Raw genomic sequence first — 17,760 nt, 5'->3', positions numbered from 1 at the left:
ATGTGGTAATTCTAAAGGTCAGAAAGCTCCAGGGAATGAAAGTTGTTGAAAGGAAAAAGTGAGAGTAGATTATACATCATAAAATGTCAGCGTTTGTATATTGGGGGTATCTCCACTGTGCATTTGAATTACTGGGGATGAGTTTTTGTGTTTGAGAGGAATGGGACATGAGATTAAAAACTCCATCTGTGACCACCGCAGCCCCACCATATGTCGCATACATGCTGGTTCCTTCACATGCCCTCTCAATTCCATTTCAAAGCAGTTCTTTACTTCAGCGATACTCAGTAAAAGCATACCTTTCCATTCTTTTGATCCATTTTCTCCTCATCCTTTGCTGTCCCATGGTCAAGACTGAAAATGTAAAGAGGTATAATGTGGTTGGGATCCTTCTCTAAAAAAGACCTATTTTAGAATCAATGCATTAAATCTTTTACAAAGTGAATCATTATTTTTTTAAAAAAAATAAGAAATAGTTTGAATTTGGAGTTTTCAAAAAGTTCATTTCTAAGTTTAGATGAAAAGTACTTTATAAGGGAAAATAATAAATAACTGATCACTTTAGAAACAAATGAATAGGAAATAAAATGTGCTATGAATTCAACTCACCACCATGTACATTCAATACCAACTTGGAAAAAACATCTTTAAATTACCCTAATGTATAATAACTAGCTCTTGAAAACATCTCTTGGAGAACAAAAGTGCTTTTGTAGTTTCCTTGTTTCTATAACCTTTATAAACTTTCTAAAATAGGCAACTGGGCTGTGGATATAGCTCAGTTGGTAGAGTGCTTGCCTCACATGCACAAGACCTTCTATTCGATCCCCAGCATCACAAAAAAATAAAAGTTAAAAATTAAATAGGCAACTCACATAACTTGAGGTGGAGAATGTATTTCCTTACAGAATGTTCACAGGGCCATTTTTTTTCATGCTTTTTCTTCATCAGAGAATAGTATTCTTTCTTCCTCTTCCAATCCATCTAAGGTATGTTTACCTAAGTAGGAAAATATTGACACAAATTTTGAATTTTTTTTTCATTTTTATCTAGGCATATGATCTCTGATATGGTCTGTATACCTGATGTCAAGAGACTAATCTGAATCGTAGAAATAATTGTTAAAATATCTCAGCCATCATCAACCTTACTCCCTCTTCTTTTACATGTGAATTTTCTAAGGATTGTTAGGATTAAGTAATGTAATCCAAATTTTACAGTCAATCTGTGTCTATTTCAAAATCAGAATCCAGCTTTCTAATCTCAAATTTTATGCTTTTCTCTTTCCTACAAATAATTCTTCTTCAAAACAGCATTCAACCGGGCAGGTGGTATAACATCAGTAAATGAGGTGTTGCCTTTAATGCACAGGGTCCTGGGTTAGATTTTTAGTACTACAGGGGGAAAAATAGGAGTCCTGGGGCATGTGGAATCTCCCTGTGGTCACAGGCAAGTGAACACTTAAAGACCACAGAAGCTTGGTGTGGATGACTCTACATCTTGAAATATTATCATCACATCAAGATGTGTCTCCAGCTCTAGTGATACCTCCTGGATCATCCCCTCAACTACACAGTACAATGAAAAGTAGACGGTGTCAACAAAACTCTTAAGGCATTTCTACTCAAAATAACTATGAGGAATAATTGGCGAGCTTCATTACAAGGATGAAGAGAAAATGCCTACAGAATCCCAAATCTGCCCCTTTTGTATAATTATATCATGCCTCTTGTGTTTATCTCAACTTATTAACTATCATGTGCATTCAGGATCTCAATGGAGGCTTTTTTCAGACTTTGTTCACTTGTAAGAATTAAAGAATTCGTCATCAGTTTAATTAGATACATGTAAACAAAGGAGAGTCAAAGTGCTGATAGGAATTATTTCAAACAAACAGTGTTTTTATCTTGCTTTTGTTTTCACTTTGCCAACACAAAGAAATCTGTACTTGTTGTTCCTAACTCAACTGCATGACATACATATTTTACATACATCATGTAATTTTTTTCATATTTTATTTATTACATTAACATATCAGTACATATTGAACACTTACATAATAAACATTTCTTTTAAACTTAGGACACACTGATTAAATGGTATCTTTAAGTTCTGATTTTTTACTACAGGTAAATTGTATCTCAATTTTAAATCGTGAAGCATGTAGTGCTTCTTCTCAAAGAGATAATGTGGTTGGTATATAAGACTAATATACATAAGGCCATATGTAAAATATATATAAGTATGTGTGCATGTATAAAGAAGCTTTTATGTAAACACATATACAAACATTTAGCAAGAGGAAAAACTACAGAATTGATGTGACAAAGTTGGTTCATAGTGTTAGAAATCCATGAAGACTGAGATCATTAAAAGCAAGTAGAGTCAAGAGCTGTTCATTGGGGGAAAAAATGTGAGCTGGACCTAATAGAAAGGAGGTAATAGGTAATGGAAATACATACACTAAGGTTTAGTTTAATCCTCACAAATTGTGTCAGCTTATTGTCTCCCTCTCTATTTCTTTGTCATAACCGTAGGATTATCATTATTACTTCTTTCTTGGATTATTCCACTAACTCTGTGAAACTTGATTTTTCTGTTTTAATCCATGTCCCACATAAAGGCTAACTGTCCCTATACAGACTGGTTTACCTTAATCATCAAAGCTCCTCTTTGGGGTAGATCCTTCTATTTTGATTTTACTATTTAAAACTTGTACCATATAGAAAGATGAAGTAACCAAGGTACCTAGCTGGTGAGAGGCAGGGCAGGATATCATCTTGAGAGCTGTAGGCTACACTCAAGACCTTTGTGCCACATGGTCTCCATTGTATATTACTGTTTGCTTTTATCATTAAGGCTGTATTAAACAATGGCTTTCTGCCAAAAATAGTACTGGGAAAGCAGATAAATAATAGTATGAGTACATGCAACTGCATGAATTTGACACAACAGCTGTAACGTTAGAAATAATAACAGCATTAGAACTGAGATTGCAAAGTTGGAACTTATGAAGTTTCTGATCCTTAATTACAATGTCATTGATGTAGGTGCCAGAAAAACATGAAAAAGATAATGTATGTTAGTTAATTGCCTCCTAGCGGGAGGAAGAAAATCAAGTAGATAATCAAATGAGCAATGGGCATTTTACATTTTGATTAACAACCTTCTCTATCATCAAAAGACTCTCATAAAAATATCTGGGAACAAAGACAAATAACTAACTAGCTTCAATTCTCTAAGGAAAAGGAGCAGTTTGTATTTCATACATGGTCAAATTTACTTGAGAGAGATATAGTGTATAAATATTAATCTGCTGGAAGCCTAGAAAATAACAATCAGATATGCTTGAACATACACAGGAGTTCTGCATCACCTGTTCATAGGGGTGACACAGCATGTTTTTATTCAGTTTATACTGCTGTTCAGACATTGGGAGATAATTTCAGAAAGCAAAATGTAGAATTCTAATGGGCAACTAAATGGCTATTCTTTTAAATTCTTTACAGTGTACCTAAACTCTTAGACATATTATACTTTTAAAGAAAGGCAGTACTATAATAATAAAGTGTATATATATATATATATATATATATATATATATATTAAAGGCAGTATTATAATAAATATTAATTTTATTAATATAAAATATAATATATTATTATAATAATATAATAGTTATAATTTTAAAGAAATGGAAGATTCTTCAATAATACACATATTTGAGCAAGAATAGTTGATTTCCCTAACAGTATTGATTTCTCGGAACAACAACAAAATGACAGGCAAGGTATCTTTTTACGTCATCTATTCTAAGTGCTACTTGTAGTGCTTGAAACACACAATCTTGTTATAGTCTTGGATGTGGCTATTACTATGACTACTTTCCAAAGGGAAAATTAAGCCCTTGAACACGTAAGTAATTTTCACAATACACATAGACAATAAGTAACAGGGCCAATAGAATATGTCTTTTGCTTATTTCATAGCCCAAGTTCTTAGTAAATGTATCATACTATCACTTCCTTCTTTTCTAACTTTCTATATTTATTGAAGGTACAACTAAGGTAAATTATCATGTTAGTCACTGGAGCTACTACTCAATTTAAGTTCTATTTACTTTAACATTTAACCATATAAATTTTGATCAATTAATGTTAAGCAATTATAATGTTTTATCAATGAAATGTTTAATTTTGTGTTACTTAATTCAGTAGCAGTAATAATAGTAGGAGTAGAAGTAGGAGTATTACAGTATTAAGAACCAACCCAGGTTGCTCTACCACTAAGATACACCCCAAGCACCTCCTCTTTTCTTGAGAAAGGATCTTGCTAAGTTGCTGAGGCTGGTCTCAAACTTGAAATCCTCTTGAGCTGCTGGGATTACAGGCTGGGGCCACTATTCGCAGCTACTTATTCAGTGTTATTATGAGCAGGTATCAGCCTAGGTGATTCATATTTCTTATGTGTTCCTACCTTGATCTTTTCACTTTCAAATTTTGGACAGAAGTTTACCTAAACTATGCAATATGAGTTTATCAACATATTCTTTGAGCACAGATGGTGGTTGAGAGAAGTACTCACATTATTCCCAGTCAGCAGTTGAGAAGGAACATTCACTAAGTTATGGAACATTTATTACCACCTCTATGTGTCTCTCCCAGATATATTTGAGATCTATCTCATTTCTAAGAGTTAAAATCAAAGGTAGGTTTTCCTTAAGTTTTGTAAGTCAACATCCATTATTAGGCATTGGGTCAGTGCATATACATTCAAACTCTCATTGCAAGTTAGGATGGTAATATAAAATCAGCACTTCCATACATACTCACCTTTGCTAATTAAAGAGGAAAGGAGAGCATTGAAACCCCATTTAAAAAGATTTCCAACCAGATTTCATTCTCTGTTGTGTGTGTAGGTTCAGAGTGTAGGGGAAAATTTATTTCCTCACTTATCACAAGGTTCATAACTGATAACACTAAACAGAAGAGATTAATGGATGGCATTAGAACAGATTATGCTAAGTGAAGCTAGCCAATCCTTAAAAAACAAATGCCAAATGTCTTCTTTGATATAAAGAGAGCAACTAAGAACAGAACAAGGAGGAAGAGCATGAGGAAAAGATTAACATTAAACAGAGATGAGTGGGGGGAGAGAAAGGGAGAGAGAAGGGAAAGCATATGGAAAAGGTAGGAGACCCTCAATGTTACACAAAATTACATATAAGAGGTTGTGAGGGGAAAGGGGGGGAAACAAGGGAGAGAATTAAACAACAGCAGATGAGGTAGAGAGGGAAGATGAGAGGGGAGGGGAGGGGGGATAGTAGGGGATTAGAAAGGCAGCAGAATACAACAGTCACTAATATGGCATTATGTAAAAATTGTGAATGTGTAACTGATGTGATTCTGCGATTTGTATTTGGGGTAAAAATGGGAGTTCATAACTCACTTGAATCAAATGTATGAAAGATGATATGTCATGAGCTTTGTAATGTTTTGAACAACCAATAAAAAAAAAAAGAACCCTTGAAGTATTTAACCAAAGTACTGTAAAACAAGGGAGATTGCAGAACTGAAGGCACAAAGGTAATGGAATACTGAGTATTTTCATATTTAGGATCAATGAAAATGGACAATTATGTGGAAGCATGATTGGATTAAAATGGTACGATCTGGAAATAGATAAGAAAGAAGAGTTGGAGTGATGTAACATGGCTGATATGCTCACATTCTTCTTGGACTTGGGATACAAGACAAGACTTCCTTTAGAACAAGTGTCTTATGACTGGCTTTCAGATGAGTGTGTCAGAGAATTCCATATTGCTGTGTGTTATAGTTTAGGTATGAGGTGTCCCCCAAATGCTCATGTGTAAGACCATACAAGACAGTTTAGAGGATAAATAATTGGATTTTAATAATTTTAACTACTGTAGATTAACCTGGTGATAATGTATGCAGTTAGGTGGCTGGAGAAGATGGGTCACTATGGGCATGGTTTTGGGTTTGTATTTTGTCCCTGGTAAGTGAAGCGCTCTCTCTTTATCTCTTCCTGTTTGTCATGTACTGAACTGCATTTCTTAGTCATGTTCTTCTGCCATGATACTGTGCCTCCACAGGGCCCAGTACAATGGAGTCAGCCATCTGAGGACTAAGACCTCTTTTTCTTCCTCCTCTTGTTTTTGTCAGGTGTTTTGGCCACAGCATCAAAAAGCTAACTAAAACACCATGTTTCAGATGAATAAGGAAGGAAAAAATGAGAGTGATCTTCTGGTTTCTACAATTTTCTCAGTTGCCAAAGTGCCATATTTTGTGACATCATGTTTTGAGCCCTGATATAGTAAATCCCAGAAGCCCACAAACTGTGGTAGGCCCAAGAAATTACAGGGTAGAAATATAGAGCTCTAGGCATCTCACACAACCACAGTGCTGATTTGTCTTTGCAAAAAAGGCAAATAAGGAACTCTGAGTACAGCTGTCAATCACTGGTTTATATGTAAGAGGACTTACAGTACAGTCTGAATTTTAAATGTTTTTTTTTTTCCTCCAGCTGTTTATATGCTCTAAGATCAGCCCTTCCCAGATTTAGGACAGATACTAGAGTTTATGGTTATTTTCACATATTGAAACCAAAACTTCATAAACACTATGTAGCTGACATTCTGTTTTCTCCCCAGGCTCATAATGACAGAGGAGCTTGGGGAAGAGCATGGATTTGGACTTGCCTCCCCACCACCAGTATTTAGGATCCCAAGGGATGGTTAAAGAATGATGACTGCCCATTGTTGGCTCTGTGTGCTTCTACCTGCACTAATGGCCTCCACCAGCATGGTTATCTTCCATACACAGTTTTTATTTCCTTATAACTGTGTTTATCTTCAGACCCTATCCCTTATGTTATCCAAGGATCTTTTGAAGACCAAGATTTTAGTCTTTCTCTCACAACATAGGGTCCTCAACTGCCTTTCTCATTTCGTTGCTCATCTGCCACATTTCTTGTCCCACAGCTCATTCTTTCTTTTCTATGATCCATGCTATTTAGAGCCCAGACCATTGAGTTCTTGACCAGTTGCTGTTAAAGATCCCTTCTTCCCAGCATCATTTCATTACTAGACCTAATTATTTTGCAAAGAAGCTGTACAATAACTCCAATGCCACCTTCAGAATTCTGTACCTATTTTACTAGGGTCATGTTTTTCTCCGACAGTTGAGGGGAAGAACTTGTGCCCCCAAAATTTCTGTACATACTCTGCTCCATACAAATGACAGCACTAAGACAGTCTAGTGATACTTGTTCAGCAAGTAACTACCTGAGAGTGAAATGCCCCTCTTGCCTTCTCTCACTTAGCTCCTTGTTTAGCTTGTGATGAAGGAAAGAAGCTATTTACTTGTGTCTAACCCATAGCAAGTAGGAACAGCTACTCCACTAACTCTGCATTCCTCATCATAAGAAGACCTTATGTAAATTCTCATCTACAACAAACCATGTCTTATATGTTCTGAATTCTAGGCACCTTTTGGAAAGTCCTGGTGCTGGTACAAGTGCCTGATTATTTCACTAAAGTTTGTTTATTAAAAAAAAGAGAGATTAGTGTATGATTGTGTTATCATCTTTGATTGGATCCTTCAGTCACCATGAACCACCAAACATTTCTATATTGTTTTTGTTCTATTGTGACATCCAAAGAATTTCCTCAATTCCCAAGACCTGTGGAACAGCACATATATCATTTCACTAAATTATTTCACCTAATTTGATATTTTAAAATATTTTCAATAATCTAATTTAAAATCCTCCTAAAATATTTCTATTTAAATCTCATAATTCTGCCATAATTTTCATAATTAAACTTGCTAGTCAATTTTTGTCATTCATTTGGTCATTTCACTCAAGCAGCATACAGGTCTGTCTGATGAAGTAGTGTTTTCAGCTGAGATAAGAATGAGAAATAAGCATCCAAAGTTGCCAGAATATTAATAGAAGAAGAAGAGAAGCAGTTATTGAGGCTTTGCTGTGTGAAAAACCGTGTGATACATTATTGTAAGAAATGGCAAAGGGCCAATATCACCATGTGCATTTACAGAGGGAGATACTCATATTGGGATCTTAGAGAACCTGCTAAAGGATTTTGTTTATATGCACAGTGCAATGGAAAGGCATTGAAGAATTTAAACAGGGAATGAAATGAAATGATTAAATTTTTAAAGACCACTTTGATTTCTTATAACAAAACAAATTGTAAGACAGAAACGGTGAAAGTGGCAAGATAATTAAGAGTCTATTACAGTTGGCATACAAATATGTTTATTAGGTCAGGGGTGTTGGCATTGGAAATGGAGAAGTGGTGCTATGGACTGAAACATGTGCCCTCCAAATTCATATGTTGAAACTTTAAAAGCCTATAAGATTCTATTTGGGCTTGTAAAAGTTAACTGAGATTATTGTGTGGGACCCAAATCCAGTAACATTGATATTCTTAGAAGGGGAAGAGCCACCCAACTGCAGTGCTTGCTCTCTCTTCCTCAATCTGTGTGTGTGTGTGTCTGTGTGTGTGTGTGTGTGTGTGTGTGTGTGTGTGATCATGTAAGGACACAGCAAAAAGGTGGCCATCTGTGAGCCAGGGAGAACAACACCCTTATTAGAAACTGATCATGCTGGCAACTTGATCATGGTCTTCCCAGGCTCCTGAACAGTGAGGAAAACACTCCTCTTGTTTAAACTACTGCCTGGCCTTTGTCTATGGAATTCTGTTATAACAGCCCAAGTGGAATGGGAAAGATGGATATTCAGAGAATTGTTTTACAGATGGTTCCACAATAAGGTTTGTTCAGGAAATGCATATGAGAAATGGAAGAGAGGAATCAACGATAACATGTAGTTTGGTCTTACTGTTTATTTTTGTTTGATCCCCTGGGAAAACACTGACACTATTCATTGATAAATTAAAACAACATAATGGGATAAAATAAAATAAAACCTTGCTGACACAAAAGGAATGACTGTATGATTCCACTTTGGACATAGCTGCTTGGATATCTCTGAGACAAGCAAGTGGAAGTGCCAAGTTAATGTTTGGATACACAAGTTTGAATCCTGGAGGAGAGGTCTAGGCTGAGTTGTAAATATTGAGGTTGTTAGTATTCTGATCACATGTACATAACAGGAGCAAATTGAGACCATCCACTGAATGTACAAAGAGAGATGAAAGCTAACATTTGAATAGAAATTTAAAGAGAAGGTAGATAAACAATGAAGTAGGAGGAGGAAAAGGAGAATCCAAGAAAAGAATCTACTAAATAATGCATCTAAGGAAAAAAAATTGTAATTTTTACAATACCAATTTTGGAGGAGCTGTAGAAATAAGAAGCATTTTACAGTTAATAGAGTGTAAATTATGGAAAGTAAATAACATGTATCAGAGGATATATTTTATATTATTTTACAGTGAAGGGAAGCAAAACTGAGGTATGCTGAATACAGATGTGGATCAAATGCTGATTTTTAAAATTCTTTTGTAATTTTATTTATTCATTTATTTACTTTTTAACTATTTGAAAGATAGATGATTTGAGAAGATGTTATATTAAGAGAGAAATAATCAAGAAATTAGGAAAGTGATTGATGTTTCAAGGGGGTGAATAAATTAGTGACATCCTTAAAAAAAAGACATAAGAGATATGATCCAGACTGCTATGCAAGTATTGATTTGATAAGTGGAGACCAACTTTCTCCATTTTAATTCTAAGAATATAAAGCTATTTGTAATTATGAGAAGGCTTATAGATTTCATGTTAGAAATTAATTAAATACTTTGATTATTTAATTGCCTATCTTTTGAGGGGAATGATGAATTTCATTTTTCTTCTTTTTCTTGTTTAATATTTCAATGTTTGATTAGAACCTCCTGCTAACATTACAGTTTAAATAACAGTAAAATTTTAAAAAAAATATAGATTTACCTAAAATTCATAAACCATTGCTGCTGATATTTTATTATCATGTTTCATCTTGTGGTAAAATTTGGATGTCTATTAATGGATCCCAGGCCCAATAGAAGCCTTCTTCTAAGCCTAACATTACTTGAAGGGCCAATTGGAGAAAACCTTTTCTTTTACAAAAAAAAAAAAAAAAATTGAACCTATACATAACATAATAAAACTTTACATATTAATGGAGGACTTTTTTTAAAAAAGCAACTCTTCTTAAATCATATTTATGAAATAAAAATGACTTTAGTAATAGTCTAAAGCTGTTATTGAAATTCCATATAGCAATAACTATTACTTTTCCTTAAGAAACTTACAGTATATATGTAATATATATATGTAATATGAATGTGTATGTGTAAGTAGTAGTAGGATGTGTGTATGTGTAAGTGTGTATGTGTGTGTGTGTGTACACACATCTCTTAGTATTCCACTTTGGAAGGTTGGTTTCAAGACCCCTCATGGGTTCCAAATTCTGCAGATGTTCAAGCCCTTTATATAAAATGGCATAGCATTTGCATATAACCTATACGTATCCTCCTGTGTACTTTAAATCATCCTAGATTATTTATAATACCTAATACAATATAAAGTCTGTGACATTTGTTACACTGACAAGTAAAATTTATGTTCATATTCAGTACAGATGAGATTTACCTCTAATATCTTCAATCATTAGTTGGTTGAACCCACAGATGTATAATCTATGAATATAGAAGGCCAACTCTGTGTGTGTGTGTGTGTGTGTGTGTGTGTGTGTGTGTGTGTCTGTGTATGTGTGTATGTGCATCTTTGGCCATACAATAAAATTTTATAGAAATAAATGTCTTGTGGATACTTTACATAATTCTTAACCTCAGCTGCATAGTAAATCCCAGAACATTAAGAAATATATAATATGTCTTCCAAGAGTTGTCATTGAAAATTTTGGATACCAAATATGTATTAAATAGCAATTATGTTAACTACAAAAAATTAGATTGTCTAATAAAATGACATTATTGCAATTACATCTTACCGCCATGATTCCAAAGCTACCAGTATATTATGATTTTCCAAAGTAGCATTTCTTGCCAAATGTAAGTATGCTAATTCTAGATTTTGCATATATGTAATATTTTCTTGAAACATATAATATCTGAATATTTGTCAAATTTTCAATTATTTCGTATACATTATTATTGCATTCTTGATAGTAACTGTTAAACAATGATTTCTCTTTTTCCAGATTTGGCAATGTGGAGGCTCTTTGGAGATTGTAACTTGCTCCCACGTTGGTCATGTTTTTCGGAAGGCAACCCCTTATACTTTCCCTGGTGGCACTGGTCATGTCATTAACAAGAACAATAGGAGACTGGCAGAAGTTTGGATGGATGAATTTAAAGATTTCTTCTATATCATATCCCCAGGTATGCAATTCTTACATTTTTCTTCTTCTACAAGCAACACAAAAACTTAAACATGCTCAATGTGTGTTTCACTATTCCTATTTTTCTACTACTTTAAATAAAATAGTGTTTATTACCATATGTTGCAGAAAAAATGTCTTGGAAAGTTGTACTACACAATTTAATTTAAAATGAGAAAGTTAATATCTCTATATTCTCCTTTATTTCCCTCAATCCAAATAAAGCAAGCAGTACATAGAGATATCCAAATTTAATTGACATTTATCAGGTTAATTTAAGAGTAAAAATTTGCTGAGAGTGGTGGTGCATGCCTGTAATCTCAGTGGCTCTGGTGCCTGAGGTAGGAGGATCGCAAGTTTGAAGCTAGCCTCAGCAATTTAGTGAGGCCCTAAGCAACTCAGCAAGACCATGCCTCTAAATAAAACATAAAAGGGGGGTGGGGTGGGGATGTGGCTAAGTGGTTATCCCCTGGTTCAATGCCCAGTACCAAAAAAAAAGAAAAAAGAAATGAGTAAAAATGTTTGTGTTTAAGCAAAGATGGTTTCATAATGCCTTATTTTTTTTAAATCTGATTAAGGAAGGATGATATATTTTTCTAGAAACAAGACAGAATATGTCTTAAACATTAAAATTTATGTTTTGGAAGAATAATAGCATAGTAAAACTAATAATAGAATGGAATTATTACTATATTAATTCTTTGTAATTTTATAGTTTTTATTTAATAGCCACATTACATATTTCCAAAAAAGCTATAAAACTAAGGCATTAAAAAAAGAAACAATGTAAAGATAGAAGAGAAACTTATACAAGAGAAAGGTTGCCTGTCAAATTTCCAAGTGTAGACAAGGAGATAAAGGATAAATTGCAGAAATTCAACTATATTTATAACATAGTTGTAAGCATTTTGTTTTCAATGGTTTAATATGTAGGCTTAGTGGTCATCAGTGTTATTATATAACCCATATGCTATGGTTTGGATGTGAGGTATCCCCCAAAAGCTCAGATATAAGATAATTCAAGCAGGTTTGGAAAAGAAATAATTGGGTTATAGCCCTAACTAATCAGTGAATTATTCTTAATGGGATTAACTGAGGGGTAACTAGAGGGGAGTGTGCTGTGGCTGGAGAAAGTGATTCACTGGGGGCGTGGCTCTGGGGTATATATTTTGAATTGGGAGAGTGGAGTGGAGTATTTCTCTGCTTTCTGATCACCACATGAGCTGCTTCCCACTGCCACACTCTTCTGTGATGATGTTCTGCCTCAACTGGAGCTCCGAGGAATGGAGCCTGCTGTCCATAGACTGAGACCTCTGAGACCATGAGCCTGGAAATAAACTTTCCCTCCCCTAAAATTGATCTTGTCAGATCTTTTAGTCATAGAAATGCAAAAGCTGACTAAAATACTATAACAACAACAAAAAATACCCATGCCTATACCTTGTTTTCTCTAATATAATCTACTACATGACTTAGAAAAGTCAATTTGGATTCTAATTTACATGATATCATTTCTGAAGTCATGTATAAGGCAATTAAATTCTTCTTTTATAAATAAATATGAAGAAAACAATATGAGCTTTCACAATAGGACCCAGAATTCTATGCAAGTAAGGAAAATTAGGCCATTATATGTGTAAATGTTTGATTAGAAGGACTTTTTCAAATGCTTTCAGGCCTCTTCTATATCAAGAAGTTATTGCCAAGAACATAGCTTCACGAATAGACATGATGTTCTTTACAGCAGAAATATAGACCAGATGTTCAAGGAGCTAAGTTCAGTAAGAACATGTTAAATTTTTACCAAGGCAGTGACATTTATGTAACCTTTTCATTTTCTTTTGATGATACTTTTTGAATTCAAGTCATCCCTTACAGAAATAATATAAGCTCAAATATGAATAAGGAAGTGGAGTAATGGAGGAAGGACATGTGTTACTTGTGATTATATACAACTTACATTTAGGAATACCAGTGATTGAGAATAATTGTGGATATATGCATTATATTCCTCTACAATGAATATTACTGTGAAAAATTATATCAGTATAGGGTTAAAGGGGATTTCCAACTCTACCCTCTGAAGATTTGCTGGAATGAACTGACCAAAAAAAAAAAAACAAAAAAAAAACAGATTAAATAAGAGAAAAGCCTTGGAAATTTATTAACTTGCAAAAGGGGAAAAAAATCAGCATGATAAGTGGGATCCAGGAGAGTTATTACCTATTAGGACCACATGATTTACAAACTTATGTACCCTTTTTCTAGACATGATGGGGAAAATGAGGACAGTTGGGGGACAGTAAGTGACTTTTAGGGGAACTCAATGAGTTTAGCGAACACAGAATGGCCTGGGAGAAAGTTTGTTGGGCCTGCACAAGGCACAGTGGATTATCTACAGGACTGAAAGAGAAGTGTGTTTTGTGACAAGTCTGTCCAGATGTGTTGATGATGAAGAGTCTTTAATCTTTCTTTCTGCAATATGAGTTCAGTTGACAAAGCTCAGGAAAAGACCATAGTTATTCGTTTCTTCTTTGGCAGGAATAGAACATAAGGGAACTTCGTAGAAGTTCTCCCTGTCTTAGCAGAGGGGCTGGGACGGCAAGTACAAGACAAAGTTACAGAAACCTTGATTCTGAGCTGTTTTCTAAGGCCTTTTAATTTCATTTACATCAACTTGCTCAGCATACCATTGTTGTAGGGACAGATGAGGCAAGGCTCCAAAGATAGCGGGAAAGAGTTTTATTTGGCTGCAGCCAGGTTCAGAGGGCCCAGCTTTTGCTGTAATCAATCCCCTGAACCCAGAGTTCAGGTAGTTTCAGAATTTTATACCCAGCATGTAAGGGAGGGGCTCAGAAGTTCACAGTCTGCAGAAGTTCACATAAAAGCAGCTTTTTCTTTCACTGTTCTGGGCAAGATAACCCTTCAAGGACAACACCTGAGAAGGGGAGAGCTTTTTATCCCCTTTATTTTCCTCCCCCTGCCAGCTGTTACTATGGAGCCCAGTTGGTGACTTCTCTTATCTTAGAAATGTAGACATCTCTATGAAGTCCCAGCTCAAGGCCAGAGGCCTTGTTTACACATTTCTACAAACTATTATACTGGATAAATGTTTGTGAAAAATTTAGTAAGGGGGTGTCCAGCACCTGGAATGCTGATTTTTTCTAGGCTAGCGGCAAAGTAAAATAGGGCAGCAACATGAAAATATAAGTTTATCTACATTGAACTCTTTTGTAGAGACTCTTTTGCTGACAGTCCTAAAATCAGCCATGGGGAAGATTTCTGGAGAAGCCCAGTTAAGATTTTTTGTGCAGGAAGTGGGTGCTACTATTCCACAATACCTCCTTATATGGAGGGTATTGTTCTCTGAGCCCCAACATTCATCTGTTACATAATTTTTCATTGAGTTAAAAAGACAGATAAATGAATCATTTCTGAAACTATGATGGAACGGCAGCTTTTAGAGTTTAAATGGTGTCTGAAACTAGTAACTTTGTTTTTCTCAGCAGAGATGGTTTGTGTATGCTGAAAAGGATAATGTTTATAGTATAATGAATATCATGAGGAAGGTCATTATTCTAAAATGGGCTCTCTTAATCCAGAAGGTATTTTAGAAAACAGAAAAATGGCGCTTGGGGAATGTGCTGAAAATATCCAGGAACATCCTTTGGGGCATTTATGCTTGTATCTAAGACAGCATTCCTGAATGTGATGGAATTAGCCTGTTCCAGAGTGGGCAAAAGGGAAAAACAAAAGCATGAAACAGTGCATTGCTTCTCAGTGGAAAAGAGTAAAAGTAGGCCAGAACCTAGAGCTGGATGCCTAAAAACAATTCTAGCCGGAGGCAGGTTTCAGGTCATTCAAAAACAGATAAAGTGGGTTATTCAGGTTGTCAGGAATCTGTCATTTTTTATGAGAAAAAAAAAATTGCCACGATTTATTTAGGCTATAGATTCTGATATTTTCTGTAACTTAAAATGAAAATTATACATTTCTTTGCTATTCCCTAGAATTTTCCAGTTTCTAATTTTGCATTTCCTTGGGTCATGAATAAGTTTGTGAAGAGAGAAGTTGGTGGGTATATGGTGAGGGGGACATAAAGACCTTCACAGTGACACTTAGAATCGTACCCTTTACTATAATATGCACACAAACTTGTATGGTTGTGAAAAACTCGAAAGAGTGTAAAAGATTTTATATTGAGTCCCTAAAACCTGCTTAGCATTTTGACCAAGGAAATTGTTATGTTTCTTTCTGGAAGAACATCTGGGTATCTGTTAATTTTCTATTATATTTTGTAAGGAGATTCTGCTTTTTTTATTCTAGGACTTCAATTACCAAATTTTATTCTCCACTTACACAGTTGCCCAAAACTCAGTGTCTAAGTACTAGACCTTTGTGAACTGAATTATGATAACAACTCTGCTTCTTTCCAGTGCCTTTGAACAAATAATACCTGTCCACTTTATTGATTGGTTTTGTGGATGTATCAGGTTTCCCATTACATGGGTATTCTTTCCTTCCAAAAGTATATTCTCTAAAGTTTGATGCCAGGGCAAGCATTGTTATCACTTGCCATACTGTCTTAATTTTTATCATTTGGGTCTTTATCTGCTCAGAGATCCATATTTCAGTAGATAGCAGCTTTCCTGTCACTTTATAGTCCTTAAAAAAGTTGTTGAATGATTAGAATTAATAAATTAATAAATGAATGAAGGAAAAAAGCCGTTGTCCTACCATCTGATCCAGCCCTGGTTAAGGACCCACTGATAAAAGAGAGCAAAAGAGTTCTTTTCATATGTCAGGAATGTCATTCTTCTGAATTGACCATCAGAAAAGAAAGCCCTACTGACTTACCTATATGCTTAGGGTTTGACACTTTTAATCTTAGGTGTGCATTGTAATAAAATTTTGCTCTCCAGGGTTAATACCATAATATGATTTAGGCAGACAATAAAATTATCTAATGGAGGAACATGATGCAAAAGTTCCTAAATATCAAATACTTCTGGATTTTTTTCTAATGAACCCCGAGTTCATTTAATGTTTAAAATGAGATCTAAAATAGCTATAATATGGGTCTTGGAAATCAGGATCAGATCCTCATTTGCCCAGTATTGAAGATTAAACACCTGAAAAACCTATTGGCAAGTTTTATCTAAGAAAGATAGCAAGCCTGGCGCAGATATCAGACTTCCCCTGAGAGAAGGCAGGCCCAGAACTGGGTGCAGGCTGGAGTAGGTGTGTTTCGCTTTCTTATAGACTCCCACTTCCTCTTTTTTTTTTTCCCTAAGTGCCAGGAAGCAGCAACCCAGAGAATAATCACATATATTGGAAAGTGTCTATCTCAGGAGGTATGTTGAGCAGAGAAATGCAATCAAAGGTGTTAGCAACCCATTTACTTTTCTTTGATAATCTACCCTCATCTTTTGGACCTAATCATTTACTATCTATGCTTACTACCTGTTCTTCATCCCCGTCTCAGTTACATTTGCGACTTAATTTTATCTTATGTTTTCATAATACTATATGTTCTAATTATCTGGACCCATGCCCAACAGCCATTTGGCAATACTGAAAGAGTAGGTGGTGTCTCATTACATGTCTTAAATGGGTGTACAAGTGAAAAATATATTTACTTGGAAATAGTGTGGAGGAATAGATTTTCAACATTTGTTGAGTGTGCTTTCTGCTGTCTTTTTAAGGTTACAAATACTATGGCATCACAGATTCTTAAAGCCCAGTAGTCTCTTAAAGCCTTAGGCAGGTTTCACTAGTAATGGGCTGCTTCAGTTTGAGCCAGAATGCTTGTCCCAGCAAGTCTTTTGAAATAAATTGATGTAAACAGAAATCTCTCTTCAAAGAACACCTTATTATAAATGGTTGCATTTTTTCCCTTTTGGTTACAGGTAAAAAGCTTAAGAACTTTAAAAGAGACTATAGTCATAACAATTGCTGTTTATTTGAAATGCTGGTTGTTCTATAAATATTGATTTTCCTTCTTTGGGGAGGTGGATTTCTCACTGTGTATCAATAGACAGGGTGATTAGAAGCAGCTGTCCTTATATAACCCCTGGGTGGTTCTTCCTTTTCTTAATGGACAGCTTATGTTCTTGTTTTTAGCAGAAACAAATGGAAAATATAATTGAAAGACTCTTGAAACAAACCTTTAGATATTTATGTGTACCTGAGAAAAAATTACCTTCCTTTGGCAATATTGTAATCTGATCTGTATTCCTGGTAAAGACAAACCGCACATTGAGAGAGAAATCCTTGAACTTATTTTGAAGGTTAACTCCCCATTTGTTAATCTTTTTTTTTTTTTTTTAAATTTAGTTATACATGAGCACAATATCTTTATTTTGTTTA

The 17,760-nt window shown here is 34.9% G+C and overlaps 1 protein-coding gene across 2 annotated transcripts in view; it reads left to right on the top strand.

Annotated features, from left to right (window-relative positions):
- The window catches only part of Galnt13 (polypeptide N-acetylgalactosaminyltransferase 13), a 472,574-nt gene that overhangs the window by 291,023 nt on the left and 163,791 nt on the right, over positions 1 to 17,760 (top strand). For both annotated transcript variants that reach the window (XM_071619398.1, XM_071619397.1), the window contains exon 7: positions 11,212 to 11,392. In XM_071619398.1, coding sequence (XP_071475499.1) covers positions 11,212 to 11,392 — 181 coding nt within the window. The remainder of the gene's footprint in view (positions 1 to 11,211; positions 11,393 to 17,760) is intronic.

Source organism: Marmota flaviventris, chromosome 11, assembly GCF_047511675.1.
Source record: "Marmota flaviventris isolate mMarFla1 chromosome 11, mMarFla1.hap1, whole genome shotgun sequence".
NCBI classification, from domain to species: Eukaryota; Metazoa; Chordata; class Mammalia; order Rodentia; family Sciuridae; genus Marmota; species Marmota flaviventris.
The sequence above is the reverse complement of the archived record's forward strand: the minus strand, read 5'-3'. Positions and strand labels throughout refer to the sequence as shown.